At 44.7% G+C, this 12500-nt stretch overlaps 3 protein-coding genes across 3 annotated transcripts in view; all 3 read left to right on the forward strand.

Moving 5' to 3' along the window:
* LOC149128987 (uncharacterized) overlaps nt 1–2202 on the forward strand; it is a 6656-nt gene extending 4454 nt beyond the window's left edge. The window contains exon 3 of the mRNA XM_089346854.1: nt 390–2202. Coding sequence (XP_089202980.1) covers nt 390–1012 — 623 coding nt within the window. The 3' untranslated portion in view covers nt 1013–2202. The remainder of the gene's footprint in view (nt 1–389) is intronic.
* A 2826-nt stretch (nt 2203–5028) lies between these two features.
* Nucleotides 5029–7407, forward strand: LOC149128988 (uncharacterized). The gene has a single exon (XM_089346856.1). It carries the CDS (start codon nt 6510–6512, stop codon nt 7392–7394), a length of 885 nt encoding a protein of 294 aa, XP_089202982.1. The 5' UTR covers nt 5029–6509; the 3' UTR covers nt 7395–7407.
* Nucleotides 7408–9868: 2461 nt separating this feature from the next.
* Nucleotides 9869–12500, forward strand: part of LOC149128989 (uncharacterized) — a 3733-nt gene continuing 1101 nt past the window's right edge. The window contains exon 1 of the mRNA XM_089346855.1: nt 9869–10489. Within this exon, the coding sequence (XP_089202981.1) occupies nt 9869–10489 (621 nt within the window). The remainder of the gene's footprint in view (nt 10490–12500) is intronic.

Consider the following 12500-nt stretch of genomic DNA (forward strand, 5'->3'; position numbering starts at 1 on the left):
AAGTAAAATGGGAAAATATTATTATTGTTATTATTATTAAGGTGGCAACATCATTAGCATGATGTACGAAATGCTTTGCGGTATTTTGTCCATCGCAACACATTCTGAGTTCAAATTCTGCTGAGGTCGACTTTGTCTTTCATCCTTTCGGGATTGATGAATTAAGTACCAGTAATACACTGGGTCAGTGTAATTGACTAGTCCCCTGCCCCAAAATTTCAGGCCTTGTGTCTTTAGTAATAAGGATTATTATTATTATTATTATCGTTATTATTCAGCTCACAACTTACATTTTGTACAGCGATTGGTACCAAGAATCCCCTAAAAAATCTCCCTCGCTTTCACCATTATATTATTATTATTATTGTTTTTCTTATTTCTGTCCACAGAGAGCTGCAACCTGGAATCTACATTTTATCGATCCATTGACGTCCGCAGCAAAGACTTACGGGAGACTCTGCTGTCTGCTAGTAAATCTCTACACCAAGGCAAGCCCTCAGGCTGGGATTCCAACCATGATGACCACCACCAATTGGCTGAAACTGTAAAGGCTTCGATTGGTGCCGAACGTACAAAGAGTGATGGGTTTGAGTCTTTCTTAATGCAGTCGGTGGTGGCAGGTGACCTGCAGTATGAGGACGACACATGGCAAGAGGAGAGAGACGGGTACTCTGAGTTCTACCCTAGGGGTGTCAGCAGTGCTGCTTTTGATGATGAAGAGGAGGAGGGGAAAATTCTGAAGAAGAAGGATCGCAATGTTAAGCTTGGCTGTGGCTCCTTAGAACCACATGCATCAAAGTTGTCTCCCAACCCCATTTCTTATCCTGGGGACTTCAGTGTCCCCGAGGTCAGAGACAAGTTGTCCCTTGAAGATCGACTGTCGATCCTTAGGGACCAGATTGACTACAACAAGAGAACAGACACAATTATGGAGTGTTTGCTGCAGTCATTCTTGATTGACGATTCATTGGACCATGACGATGATGTACTCTTCACAGAGGATTGTGGCTAATAATTCGAGATTGTAAACAATAACTGGGTGTTGTGGGTAATAAACAGGGCCACGAATTAGCTGGAGTGTTTTAAAGTCTTCAGAAAGTTCAAATTCTAGGTTCAAATCCCACTGGGGTCGAGTTTGCCTTTCATCTTTATGGGGTTGATAAAATAAAAATGTACATGTCATGTTCGGGGGTTGATTTCATCCCTTGATTGCTGACAGCTGCCCCAACCTCTTTGTCGCACAAATCTCCAGCCTTGTGCTTATGGTATAAACTAATTTTATAATTGCTGCTCTTCAGGCAAAATTTTCAACCATTATTATTATTATTATTATTATAATGAAGGCAGAAACATTCATCCACTGGACGAAATGCTTCATGTTCTGAGTTCAAATGCCACCAGGGTCAACTTTGCCTTTCATCCTTTCATGGTCAATAAATTAAATACCAATAAAATACTGGGGCCACTGTAATTGACACATCCCCTCCCCTCAAATTTGAGGAGCGTGCCATCAGTAGAAAGGAGTTTATTATTATTATTATTATTCAGTTCACAACTTACATTTTGTACAGTGATTGGTACCAAGAATCCCCTAAAGGATCTCCCTCCCTTTCACCAGCCCCCAAATCCATGGTCTTGGACTAATGTAAACAAACATCATCATCATCGTCATCATCATCTTTGTATAGATAATAAAATCCAGTTTGTTTTTGAAAAAAATTAAATTTGAATAAACCTATTTTTCTATGAAAATAAAAACAATATTTTTCTAAAAGCCGCAACAATGTCACTTGCTCTGAATATATATACACACACACACAGACACACACACACACACATATATATATATACTCACACACACACACATATACACACACACATATACACACACACACACACACACACACACACACACACACACACATATATATACACACACACATGTATGTATATATATAATGTAGATACCAGTTCATTGCACGAGCTTTTAAATCTCATTGGGGAACTAATCTGAAAAAAATAAAGACTGTGTATAAATGGATCCTCATTTGCTGCCATTTGGTGAATTGTTTCCAGCTTTAATAAAATAATATATATACATATATATACAGAGTGTCCTGATATTAAAGCAACCAAAGTTTTGGTATTTAATAACTAGCAATGAATGTGATAAGATATTAAAATGATACGACATTATAAAAACTTTGTTTGTCTTCTTTTTGTTTCAGCCAAAATAAATTCAGATTTATGACTTAGATAATGACTATAGACCAAAATACAATCGTAACCCTCAACAAAGGAGGCGAAAGTAATAAAGCTATACCAAAAATCCTTAATAGTAACCAAAAATCAGCCTCGAAAATTGTAAAGAAATTTCTAGAGACTGCTTCCAATGCAGATCGACCTGGACATGGCCAAAGAAGTGTGAAGACTCCCTCAGCTATGACCCTTTATTTTTTCCAAGATCTCTAATTGGTGGATGGGAGGAAGATATCTCCCAAACAGGAGGCCTAACAGGAATGCATACAACAGATCAATCCTCTCTTAAAAGGATCCCAAATGTCAGGTGATGATTTTAGAATAGGGTGGATGAGGATTAAGTCTATCACCCAAGATATTTCAAGCTATATTATGTGGTTTACTCTTGAAATCATTGAGCTGTGACCATGCTGCAGTTTTGCTTTGGTGGGTCTAATCAATCATATAGACCCCAACACTTACTTTTAAGTCTGTCATACATTCCTAATCTAAATATTTGTGGAACAGCAAGGTTAGGAAACCTACTGAAGATTTTAATTAATCAGTAAGTACTGAGGAAATTACAGCATCTTTCAATGATGGAAAGTATTTGAGTGTGTATGTATCATCATCATCATCATCATTTAACGTCCGCTTTCCATGCTAACATGGGTTGGACGATTTGACTGAGGACTGGTGAAACCGGATGGCAACACCAGGCTCCAATCTAATTTGGCAGAGTTTCTACAGCTGGATGACCTTCCTAACGCCAACCACTCAGAAAGTGTAGTGGGTGCTTTTACGGAAGACAGAAGAACATGTCTGGCGCCCAAAGAACGTGCCCGGAGCAGCAACTACATGCCTCGAGCCGTATGTACGTGTCTGGGGCCGTAAGTACGTGCGTGGGGCCGTAATTATGTGCCTAAGGCCGCAAGAACGTGCCCAGCAACGCAAGAACGTGCCTTGCGTTGCAAGACATTCCTAGAGCCACAAGAACGCGCCTGGGGCCGCATGAAGGTACCTGGCGCCGCAAGAACGTGTTCGGGGCAGTAACTACGTGCCTAGGGCCGCTAGTAATTGCCTGGGGCTATATGCACGTTCTTTGGGCCGTAATTACGAGCCCGGGACCGTAAGTATGTACCTGGGGCCGCAAATATGTGCCCGGGGCTGTAAGTATGTGCTCAGGGCCGTAAGTACGTGCCCAGCGCCGCAAGAACGTGCCTGGCGCCGCAAGAACGTGCCTAGGGGCACAAGAACATGTCTAGGGCTGCTGCCAGAAGCTGCTTAGAGACGCAAGAACGTGATCGGGGCAGTCACTACCTGGGGCCGCAAGTAAGTTACTGGGGCCGTCTGTACGTGCCTGGGGCCGTAAGTACGAATCCCGGGCTGTAAGTACGTGTCCGGCACCGCAAGAACGTGCCCGAAGCCGCAAGACCGTGCCCGGCGTAGCAAGAACGTTCTTGCGGCTCTATGCACGCTCTTGTGGTGCCAGGCACGTTCTTGCGACGCCAGGTACGTTCTTGCGGGCCCCAGGCCCGTTCTTTCGGAACCAGGCACGTTCTTTTGGCGCAGGACAGACGTACGTACATACGGCCCCTGTCACTTACTTGCGGCCCCAGGTAGTTACTGCTGCGATCACGTTCTTGCATCCCCAGGCACGTTCTTGTTACCCTGTGCACGTTCTTGCGGTTCCAGGCACGTTTTAACGGCGCTGGGCATGTTCCATCGGCGCCGGGTACATATTAACGTTCCCGAGCGTGTTTCTGCCGCACCAGTCACGTACTTACGGATCCGGGCTCGTTCGTGCGGCCCCAAGCACGTACTTATGGCCCCAGGCACGTACATACGGCCCTAAGCACGTATTTGCGGAGCCAGGCACGGTCTTGCGGCCCTAGACACGTTCTTGCAGCCCAAGGCTCGTGCTTTCGGCGCCAGGCACGTTCTTGCAGCCCTAGGCACGTTCGTGTCCGGCGCGGCAAAAACGTGCCCGGCGTCGCAAGAACGTACCTGGTGTTGCAAAACCGTGCCTGACCCCCACATTGCCCGATGCCGCAAGAAAGTGCTCGGCGCCGCAAGAACGTACCTTTTGCCGCAAGAACATGCACCCTACTGGCTATGCAAGCAGGGTAATGTCTGTTCCCACTGATCAGAAAGATAGTCCATTGCAGGGAAATCTATTTGCAATTGAGTGGACTGCAGCTATATGAAATGAGATGTATTGCTCAAGAATACAATGTACTGCTCAGTATGGGAATTGAACCCACAATCTAGCCACTGTGAGTGCAACACCCTCACCACTAGGTCACACGCCTTCACACACACACACGTCTACATATGCATATATATAGAAGTATATATGTATGCATATGCATGTATGGCAATCATTTTTATGTCTGTTTTCCATGCTAGCATGGGTTAGATGTATATATATTTGATGATTTTTATTTTCGTCTGGATCCCATTCATGTCTTAACCCTTACCTATTGCTCAAATAAGGGATCTCTTATTCTAATGGTTTATTCATTAACAGGGAAAACGATAACAATCTAATCGCTCATAGCTAAAAAAATTGTCAGAGACAGCAAAGGTAAACACACGAAGTATTGAGTAGAAGCTGAAATTAAGGCGAAAGTGTGAGAATGTTTTGGTTCTGTCTGGAGTCCGTCCGGACGGAAGCATCGATGGGAGCATGCGCATTGGTGAGCGGAAGAGGTCAGAGGGCAACTGGATGTCATGTTTACAACGAAGAGAAGAAAACCTTCCCCTCCAGATTGTTGACAGGTAAGAAGAAAAGCTCATTTCCCCTTGTTTTTTTTAATGTCAACCCTCCTGTTTCTTAATTTTCCCTTCATACCACAACACACACGCTTTTGTGAGAAGCAGAGGAGTGTTTATAATCCGTAAATAACTTATACTGAAAAAAAGAAGAACCAAAACAAAACAAGAATACATTCTGGCATTTTAAATGAAGATTTCCAAGAGTCTCTTCTTCACAGTTCATTTAATCTACCAAAACCTCGCCCTTGCCTCAGCTTCCTATCATCTTTTGATTTGTTTTATTTCTTTCATCATTTTTCAACGACGACTTCGGGTATTTTCTGTACCCGAAATGGGAGAAGAAGAAGAAATCTAATGGATTGTGTTTGCTTGATTGTTTCTGTCTGTTTTTATGTATCTATGCGTTATAGATATAACGAAATCATGCCATCAATGTCTCATTTTAAACTAGAAGAAGAAAAAAAAGCCTTACAGATTTATTCTCACCTGCTTCAGGTGTGTATGTAAAATGCAGAAAACAGAATCGAAGTTTTATGCATCAGATGCGTCTATTTTTAACGCATCTGTTCGAGTTTAGTTGATACAACAGAGACAATGCTTTTATGAATTTCATAAAATGAGACACCCAACCGTTTAATTTCTTCTGACTCTCCTCCCATTTCGTTAAATCTCACTTGACGCAGAAATACCCGAAGTCATCCGGTTATATTTTGTTTGCAACGTCCTGTACCCAGATATGCATCTATATATATATACAGGTACGTGAAGGTATGTACATACATGTACATATATAGATGTAAAAATTTACATTTCCTTCTCCAAGCCTAGATTCGAAACCGAATCTAAGAATTAGCGGTCGCCCAAACACGACAATCAACAGGCGCGAAAAACAGGTTTTCTTTGTCCTGTCAAAAAGTGATCGATCATCTCCCTTTGACCTTCGACCTTAGAATGTCAGGCGAAATTCAACTGGTCAGCATCTAACCTATTTAGGTACAAACTCTGCTGCAGTATGTATGTCCTTCTAGCTGCCACGATTCTTATAAATAGAGTGGTCAGCAAGACGTCAGGACACACAGGGACAGACAGACAGGGAGACTGCTACTATGAGACCTCTGCTAATGTGAGACAGAGATTTTCCTCCGGCCAAGCAAGATGAGAGAACGAACACACACACACGAACATATCCTGGTTCCATCATTTGTCTAGCAACTCGAAGCAAGTTGTTAAAATTGAATGTAGTGGCTATTAATATTTATTAACTCCAGCTAATAAAAATGTTATAATTGAATCAGTTACCACTTTGTCATTTCTCAGGCAAACACATGCCTATCGCACCGACACTCAACAAAAACACACTACATTCTGGTGACTCCACTACATTTTGGTGACCCCGTCAAAGAATTCCGGCCTTCCCTGGAACCAGCTTCTACGAAGAATAACAGCCTGCACATCATCTGTCAACAAACCAACTGTGAATTTCTGCGAACACCATGGCTCTTCCAGAACCGAATCCAGCGGTGAATCCATTACCTTCCGACACGACAATTCAAGCGGCGATTACGTGGAAAATTCCCCCATTCTGGACGCACGACCCTGCATTATGGTTTCACCACATAGAAGCCCAGTTTTCTTCTCACCGAATACTGAGCGATGCGTCTCGACTGTCGCATGTAATCGGTTCTCTTTCACCAGAGATCATGAACGTCGTCCGTAATCTCGTCATGGCTCCACACGGTTCTGTGTCGTACGACACCTTTAAAACGACACTTATTAACAGAACTTCCGAGTCCCAACGAAAGCGACTTCACCAACTTCTGACATCCGAAGAATTGGGCGACAGAACGCCTTCCCAGTTTCTAAGAAGAATGAAGCAGCTTCTTGGAGATGAGAGCCTCCCCGACAAAGTGTTCAAGCAGCTTTTTCTCCAGCGTCTACCCTCCAACACACAGGTGGTTCTCGCTTCCACACGAGAATCCACATCCATTGAGGAACTGGCAGAGCTAGCGGACAAAATAGCTGAGGTACTACATAGGTTTTCCACGGTATCGACGGTGACGCCAGCCGCTCCCACTACCAATCCTTTCCTTGCGCCGACCAGTTCTTCCGAAATTGCGGACTTGCGTTCATTAATGACGCAGCAAGCCGCACAAATACAGACCCTCACAACCCAAATACAGGCCCTATCGCTTGGAAACCGGCGCCGAAGCAGCAGCCGACCGCATCGATATGGTAGACGATCCCGCAGTCCCAGTGCTACCCGCAACTCACCCGACACGTGCTGGTACCACCGAAAATTCGGTACACAGGCGCAGAAATGCACCATACCATGCTCATTCGCATCACCCAGTTCGGGAAACGGTACAGCCGGGAACTGAATGCGACGGACGTTCCTGGTTCGCACCCACAAATTCGCCTGTTTTTCGTTTGCGATCGGGTAACAGGCACACGTTTCCTAGTTGACACCGGCGCGGAAGTCAGCGTAATCCCCGTGTCCAGCATTTCAGGAAAACGAACGGAGACATCAGTCTGTCTTCAGGCAGTCAATCACTCGCCAATCCAACAGTTAGGGAACAGTCCCTAACACTGAACTTGGGACTACGCCGCACATTCCAGTGGGTATTTGTCATCGCAAAACTGCCGACCCCTATCTTAGGAGCCGATTTCCTCCATCATTTCGGTCTCCTAGTAGACATACAAAACAGACGACTTGTCGACAGCACCACACAGCTTACTGTGCGCGGTATAGCCGCTCGTATGGCCACAGTCAGCCCAACCATATTGCTTTCAACAACGACTCGTCACAGTACCATCCTGAAACAGTACCCGGACGTCGCTCGACCAGTTTTCCACAACCAGCCGATCAAGCACGATATCACCCACCACATCAAGACCAGCGGTCCACCTGTTGCTGCACGACCCAGAAGGTTACCACCTGATCGCCTCAAAGCCGTCAAACGGGAATTCCAACACATGCTCGACCTTGGAATCATCCGCCCGTCCAGCAGCAACTGGTCCTCGCCGATACACTGCGTCCCAAAAAAATCATCGACCGACTGGCGAGTTTGCGGTGATTATCGGTCACTAAACAAAAGTACCGTCAGTGATGCTTACCCAGTCCCTTATCTGCAGGATTTTTCTAGCTCGCTGCATGGCGCTCGCATTTTTTCCAAAATCGACCTTGTGCGAGCGTACAACCAAATACCGGTTGAACCCGAGGACATCCCAAAAACAGCAGTCACGACACCTTTCGGAATGTTTGAATTCCTGCGTATGCCTTTCGGTTTACGCAACGCAGCACAGACATTCCAAAGTTTCATCGACATGGTCACCAGAGGTTTGCCTTTCGTCTATGCCTACATAGACGACATACTGGTGGCCAGTAACTCGGAAGAAGAGAATGACCAACATCTGCACTTGCTATTCGAACGTCTGCAAAAATTCGGAGTCGTCATCAATCCCAGCAAATGTGATTTCGGAGTTGCTTCCCTTCATTTTATCGGGCACATCATCGATAAGGATGGTATTCGTCCCCTCCCTGATAAAGTACAGGCCATCGTGGAATTTTCGCCACCCACATCTCTCCGCAAATTAAGGGAGTTCCTCGGTCTAGTGAATTTTTATCGGAGATTTGTACCTCACCTTGCCGAGATAGCGCAACCGCTCACAGATTTGCTACGTCAGCGAACCTGCAAAAATACCGAAATTGCCCTGGATGAACACCAGCTCGCCTCTTTCGCCGCCCTAAAAAAAGCTTTATCCGACACTACTATGTTGGTGTATCCGAAACCAAATGCCCCGCTGTGTTTACTCGTCGATGCATCCGATTCCGGAATAGGAAGCGTCCTACAGCAGCTTGTTGATGGCATATGGCAACCGTTGTCTTTCTTTCCTAAGCGGTTAAAACCCGCCGAAACGAAATACAGTACCTTCAGTCGGGAATTATTGGCGGCATACCTGGCCGTTAAGCATTTCCGACACATGCTAGAGGGTACCAATTTTGCCATATACACCGATCACAAACCACTGGTATATGCATTCAACACCAAGCCTGATCGCCACTCGCCGAGAGAAATCCGCCACCTCGACTTCATATCACAATATACGACGGATATTCGCCACATCGAAGGGACGACTAACTTAGCAGCCGATGCACTGTCTCGAACGCAGATCAATGCCATTCACACCACGTCTACAATTGATCTGGCTAGTATAGCAGCTGAACAGGAGAATGACGAAGAACTTCTAAAGCTCCGGAATTCGCCATCTCTCAAATTTCAACATGTTCCGCTACCATCTTCCTCGGCCCATATTTGGTGTGATATCTCCACTGGTCACCAACGCCCTTATGTACCGCAAAAGTATCGTCGTGAAGTTTTCTCTGTCACATCCTGGTATTCGCTCCACTCAAAAGCTGATATCAACCCGTTTTGTGTGGACCAATATCAACAAGGACATCAGAGAATGGACCAAGTGCTGTGTCGCGTGCCAAAAAGCAAAAATCTACCGGCACATAAAATCACCAATCGGTTCATTTTCGCAACCCGACGCACGATTTCAGCACGTTCACATTGATATCGTAGGACCTCTGCCACCTTCGCAGAATTACACTCATCTACTCACCTGCGTGGACCGTTTTTCGCGATGGCCCGAAGCTTGGCCCTTATCCGATTCATCGGCAGAAACGGTCGCCAAAACGCTGATATCACAATGGGTTTCGCGTTTTGGCACACCCGCAACAATCACCACAGACAGAGGACGTCAGTTCGATTCCCACCTTTTCGCCGAACTGACTCGTCTACTCGGGTGCAAACACACCCGCACTACTGCTTACCACCCTGCAGCAAATGGCATGGTTGAACGCTTCCACCGCCAACTCAAAGCAGCTATTAAAGCATCTGCAGACTCTTCCAACTGGCTGGAACATCTCCCCTTCATCCTCCTTGGTATTCGATCCACGGTTAAGGAGGAAGTTGGACACACTCCGGCAGAACTAGTCTACGGCTCAACACTCACCTTACCTGGGCAGATGATTGAACCTGTTGCATCACAACACCTTCCTGACCCAGCACAATATGTGCACCGATTGCGGACATCCATGTCGCTTTTGTCACCTGCAGGCCCCAGACAACAGAACGTCGTTTCACATGTTCCCAAGGACATCAACACTTGGACTCATGTTTTCGTCAGAAACGATGGCATACCATCGCAACTCCGGCCACCATATTCCGGGCCGTACAAAGTCATCAAACGAGAACCCAAGTATTTCGTCCTCGATATCGGAGGTAAACGAAATACCGTTTCGATTGATCGTTTGAAAAAAGGCTTCATCGAGGACGACTTACATTCAGTTTCCTCTGTTCCTCGAACAGACTCACCAACCCCAGCAAGCACTACAGATTCTGCACAACCCCGGCACACTAAATCGGGAAGAACTGTTCGATGGCCCGCAAGGTTTGTGCAAGTTTTTCGGGTAAGTCCCAATTCTCAACCTACCCATCTTCTTTAATGGAACGCATACATCAAAACATAACTCATATGACTGCATCACCTACATTCAAACCTAAAGAATTCAACGAACAATTTGTATACATAAAAGAAAACATTGTTCCATATCAGCGAAAAACTTTCTGTTTGAACATTTTACTGAACATTTCACAAGCGAACTTTTTCGATGAACATTCTTTCATTTTTTGCATGTACATATGTTTTGTTTTCTTTTTAAACTGTTTTGCTTTCTTGTAAAAATATTTTGTTATCTGACGTTTACACACACTTGCAGCAGTCACATTCTCACTCGTGCTACCATTTGATCTTTTGCACCACTGAAATACAACCTGCCTCTATTTAGACCTCTAGTGGGTCGAGCAATCAATAGATGCACGTCTCTTTCAACGCGCCAACATGTTTCTGCCTGGGCACATATATGCATTGCCCACCATATAGCACACACCAACAGTGAATCCTTGCTTCATATTTTTTTTATGTCCCATGTTTTTGACATTCACTTGTCTGTTGCACCTTGTAAAATCTTTTTGTGCATACACAAAAAGATAACATTTCCAAAATCGTTCGATCTCCGGCCTTCTCACTAGAAGAGGGGTAGTGTAAAAATTTACATTTCCTTCTCCAAGCCTAGATTCGAAACCGAATCTAAGAATTAGCGGTCGCCCAAACACAACAATCAACAGGCGCGAAAAACAGGTTTTCTTTGTCCTGTCAAAAAGTGATCGATCATCTCCCTTTGACCTTCGACCTTAGAATGTCAGGCGAAGTTCAACTGGTCAGCATCTAACCTATTTAGGTACAAACTCTGCTGCAGTATGTATGTCCTTCTAGCTGCCACGATTCTTATAAATAGAATGGTCAGCAAGACGTCAGGACACACAGGGACAGACAGACAGGGAGACTGCTACTATGAGACCTCTGCTAATGTGAGACAGAGATTTTCCTCCGGCCAAGCAAGATGAGAGAACGAACACACACACACGAACATATCCTGGTTCCATCATTTGTCTAGCAACTCGAAGCAAGTTGTTAAAATTGAATGTAGTGGCTATTAATATTTATTAACTCCAGCTAATAAAAATGTTATAATTGAATCAGTTACCACTTTGTCATTTCTCAGGCAAACACATGCCTATCGCACCGACATATGTGGAGGTTTCTGTGTGTGGGGGTGTATGGGTGTATGCGGGTATGTGGGTATGTACACATGGGTATGCGCTTACGTATGTGCGCACGTGTTTGTAAATAGGTGTCTGCACGCTAGCAGACACATATGTAAACGCTCACTTTAATTACCTCCCCTCACCCACCCGAATGACTCCTTGACCACAACCTTTAGCATCACATCAGAGACACCCTCCCTTTATATTTCTATGTAAACTAGCGTTCTCATGCCTCTAAAGCCCGTGGAATAATATCGGTGACCCCGTCGTAACTCTATGTAAACAAACCTTCTGACGGTCACTGACCATGTAACACCTCAGCTGGTAAGTTACCCCATCATTTCGCTTTTGTCTTGCTACTAAATGTTTTATTATGTTCTCCCTGGTGAGAAACAAGTGATAATTCCAGCTACCCTTTCTTTTTTTGTGAAATGGCCCTCATTTACTTGGAACTTTCATCGACATGCGTTTTGCTCCATTTGTTGTTATTATGCATATACTTATATATTATTTGTATTTTATTGAAGGAATCCCCGTTCTTCCTATCAAGTTCACAGGTGCCCTTAACTCAGTCAGACCCATTAAACTTCACTTTTTCCCACCCCTTTTTCCGGGATAACACTTAACCCCTCCCCTTTTCATCTCCTAATTACGTGGTTACCCTGTTGTCCACTTCTACCTGACAACGACACGTCAACAGCTGATTTTAAAGGAAGGAGATAATTTGACTTCACTAACTATTTCAGAAGAGGTGCGCATTGCCTAATTACTAAACACTCAAATGGTTCAGTGTTTTTAATTCTGGTGACTTTC

Source organism: Octopus bimaculoides, unplaced genomic scaffold (genome assembly GCF_046866305.1).
Source record: "Octopus bimaculoides isolate indiv1 unplaced genomic scaffold, ASM4686630v1 contig239, whole genome shotgun sequence".
NCBI lineage: Eukaryota > Metazoa > Mollusca > Cephalopoda > Octopoda > Octopodidae > Octopus > Octopus bimaculoides.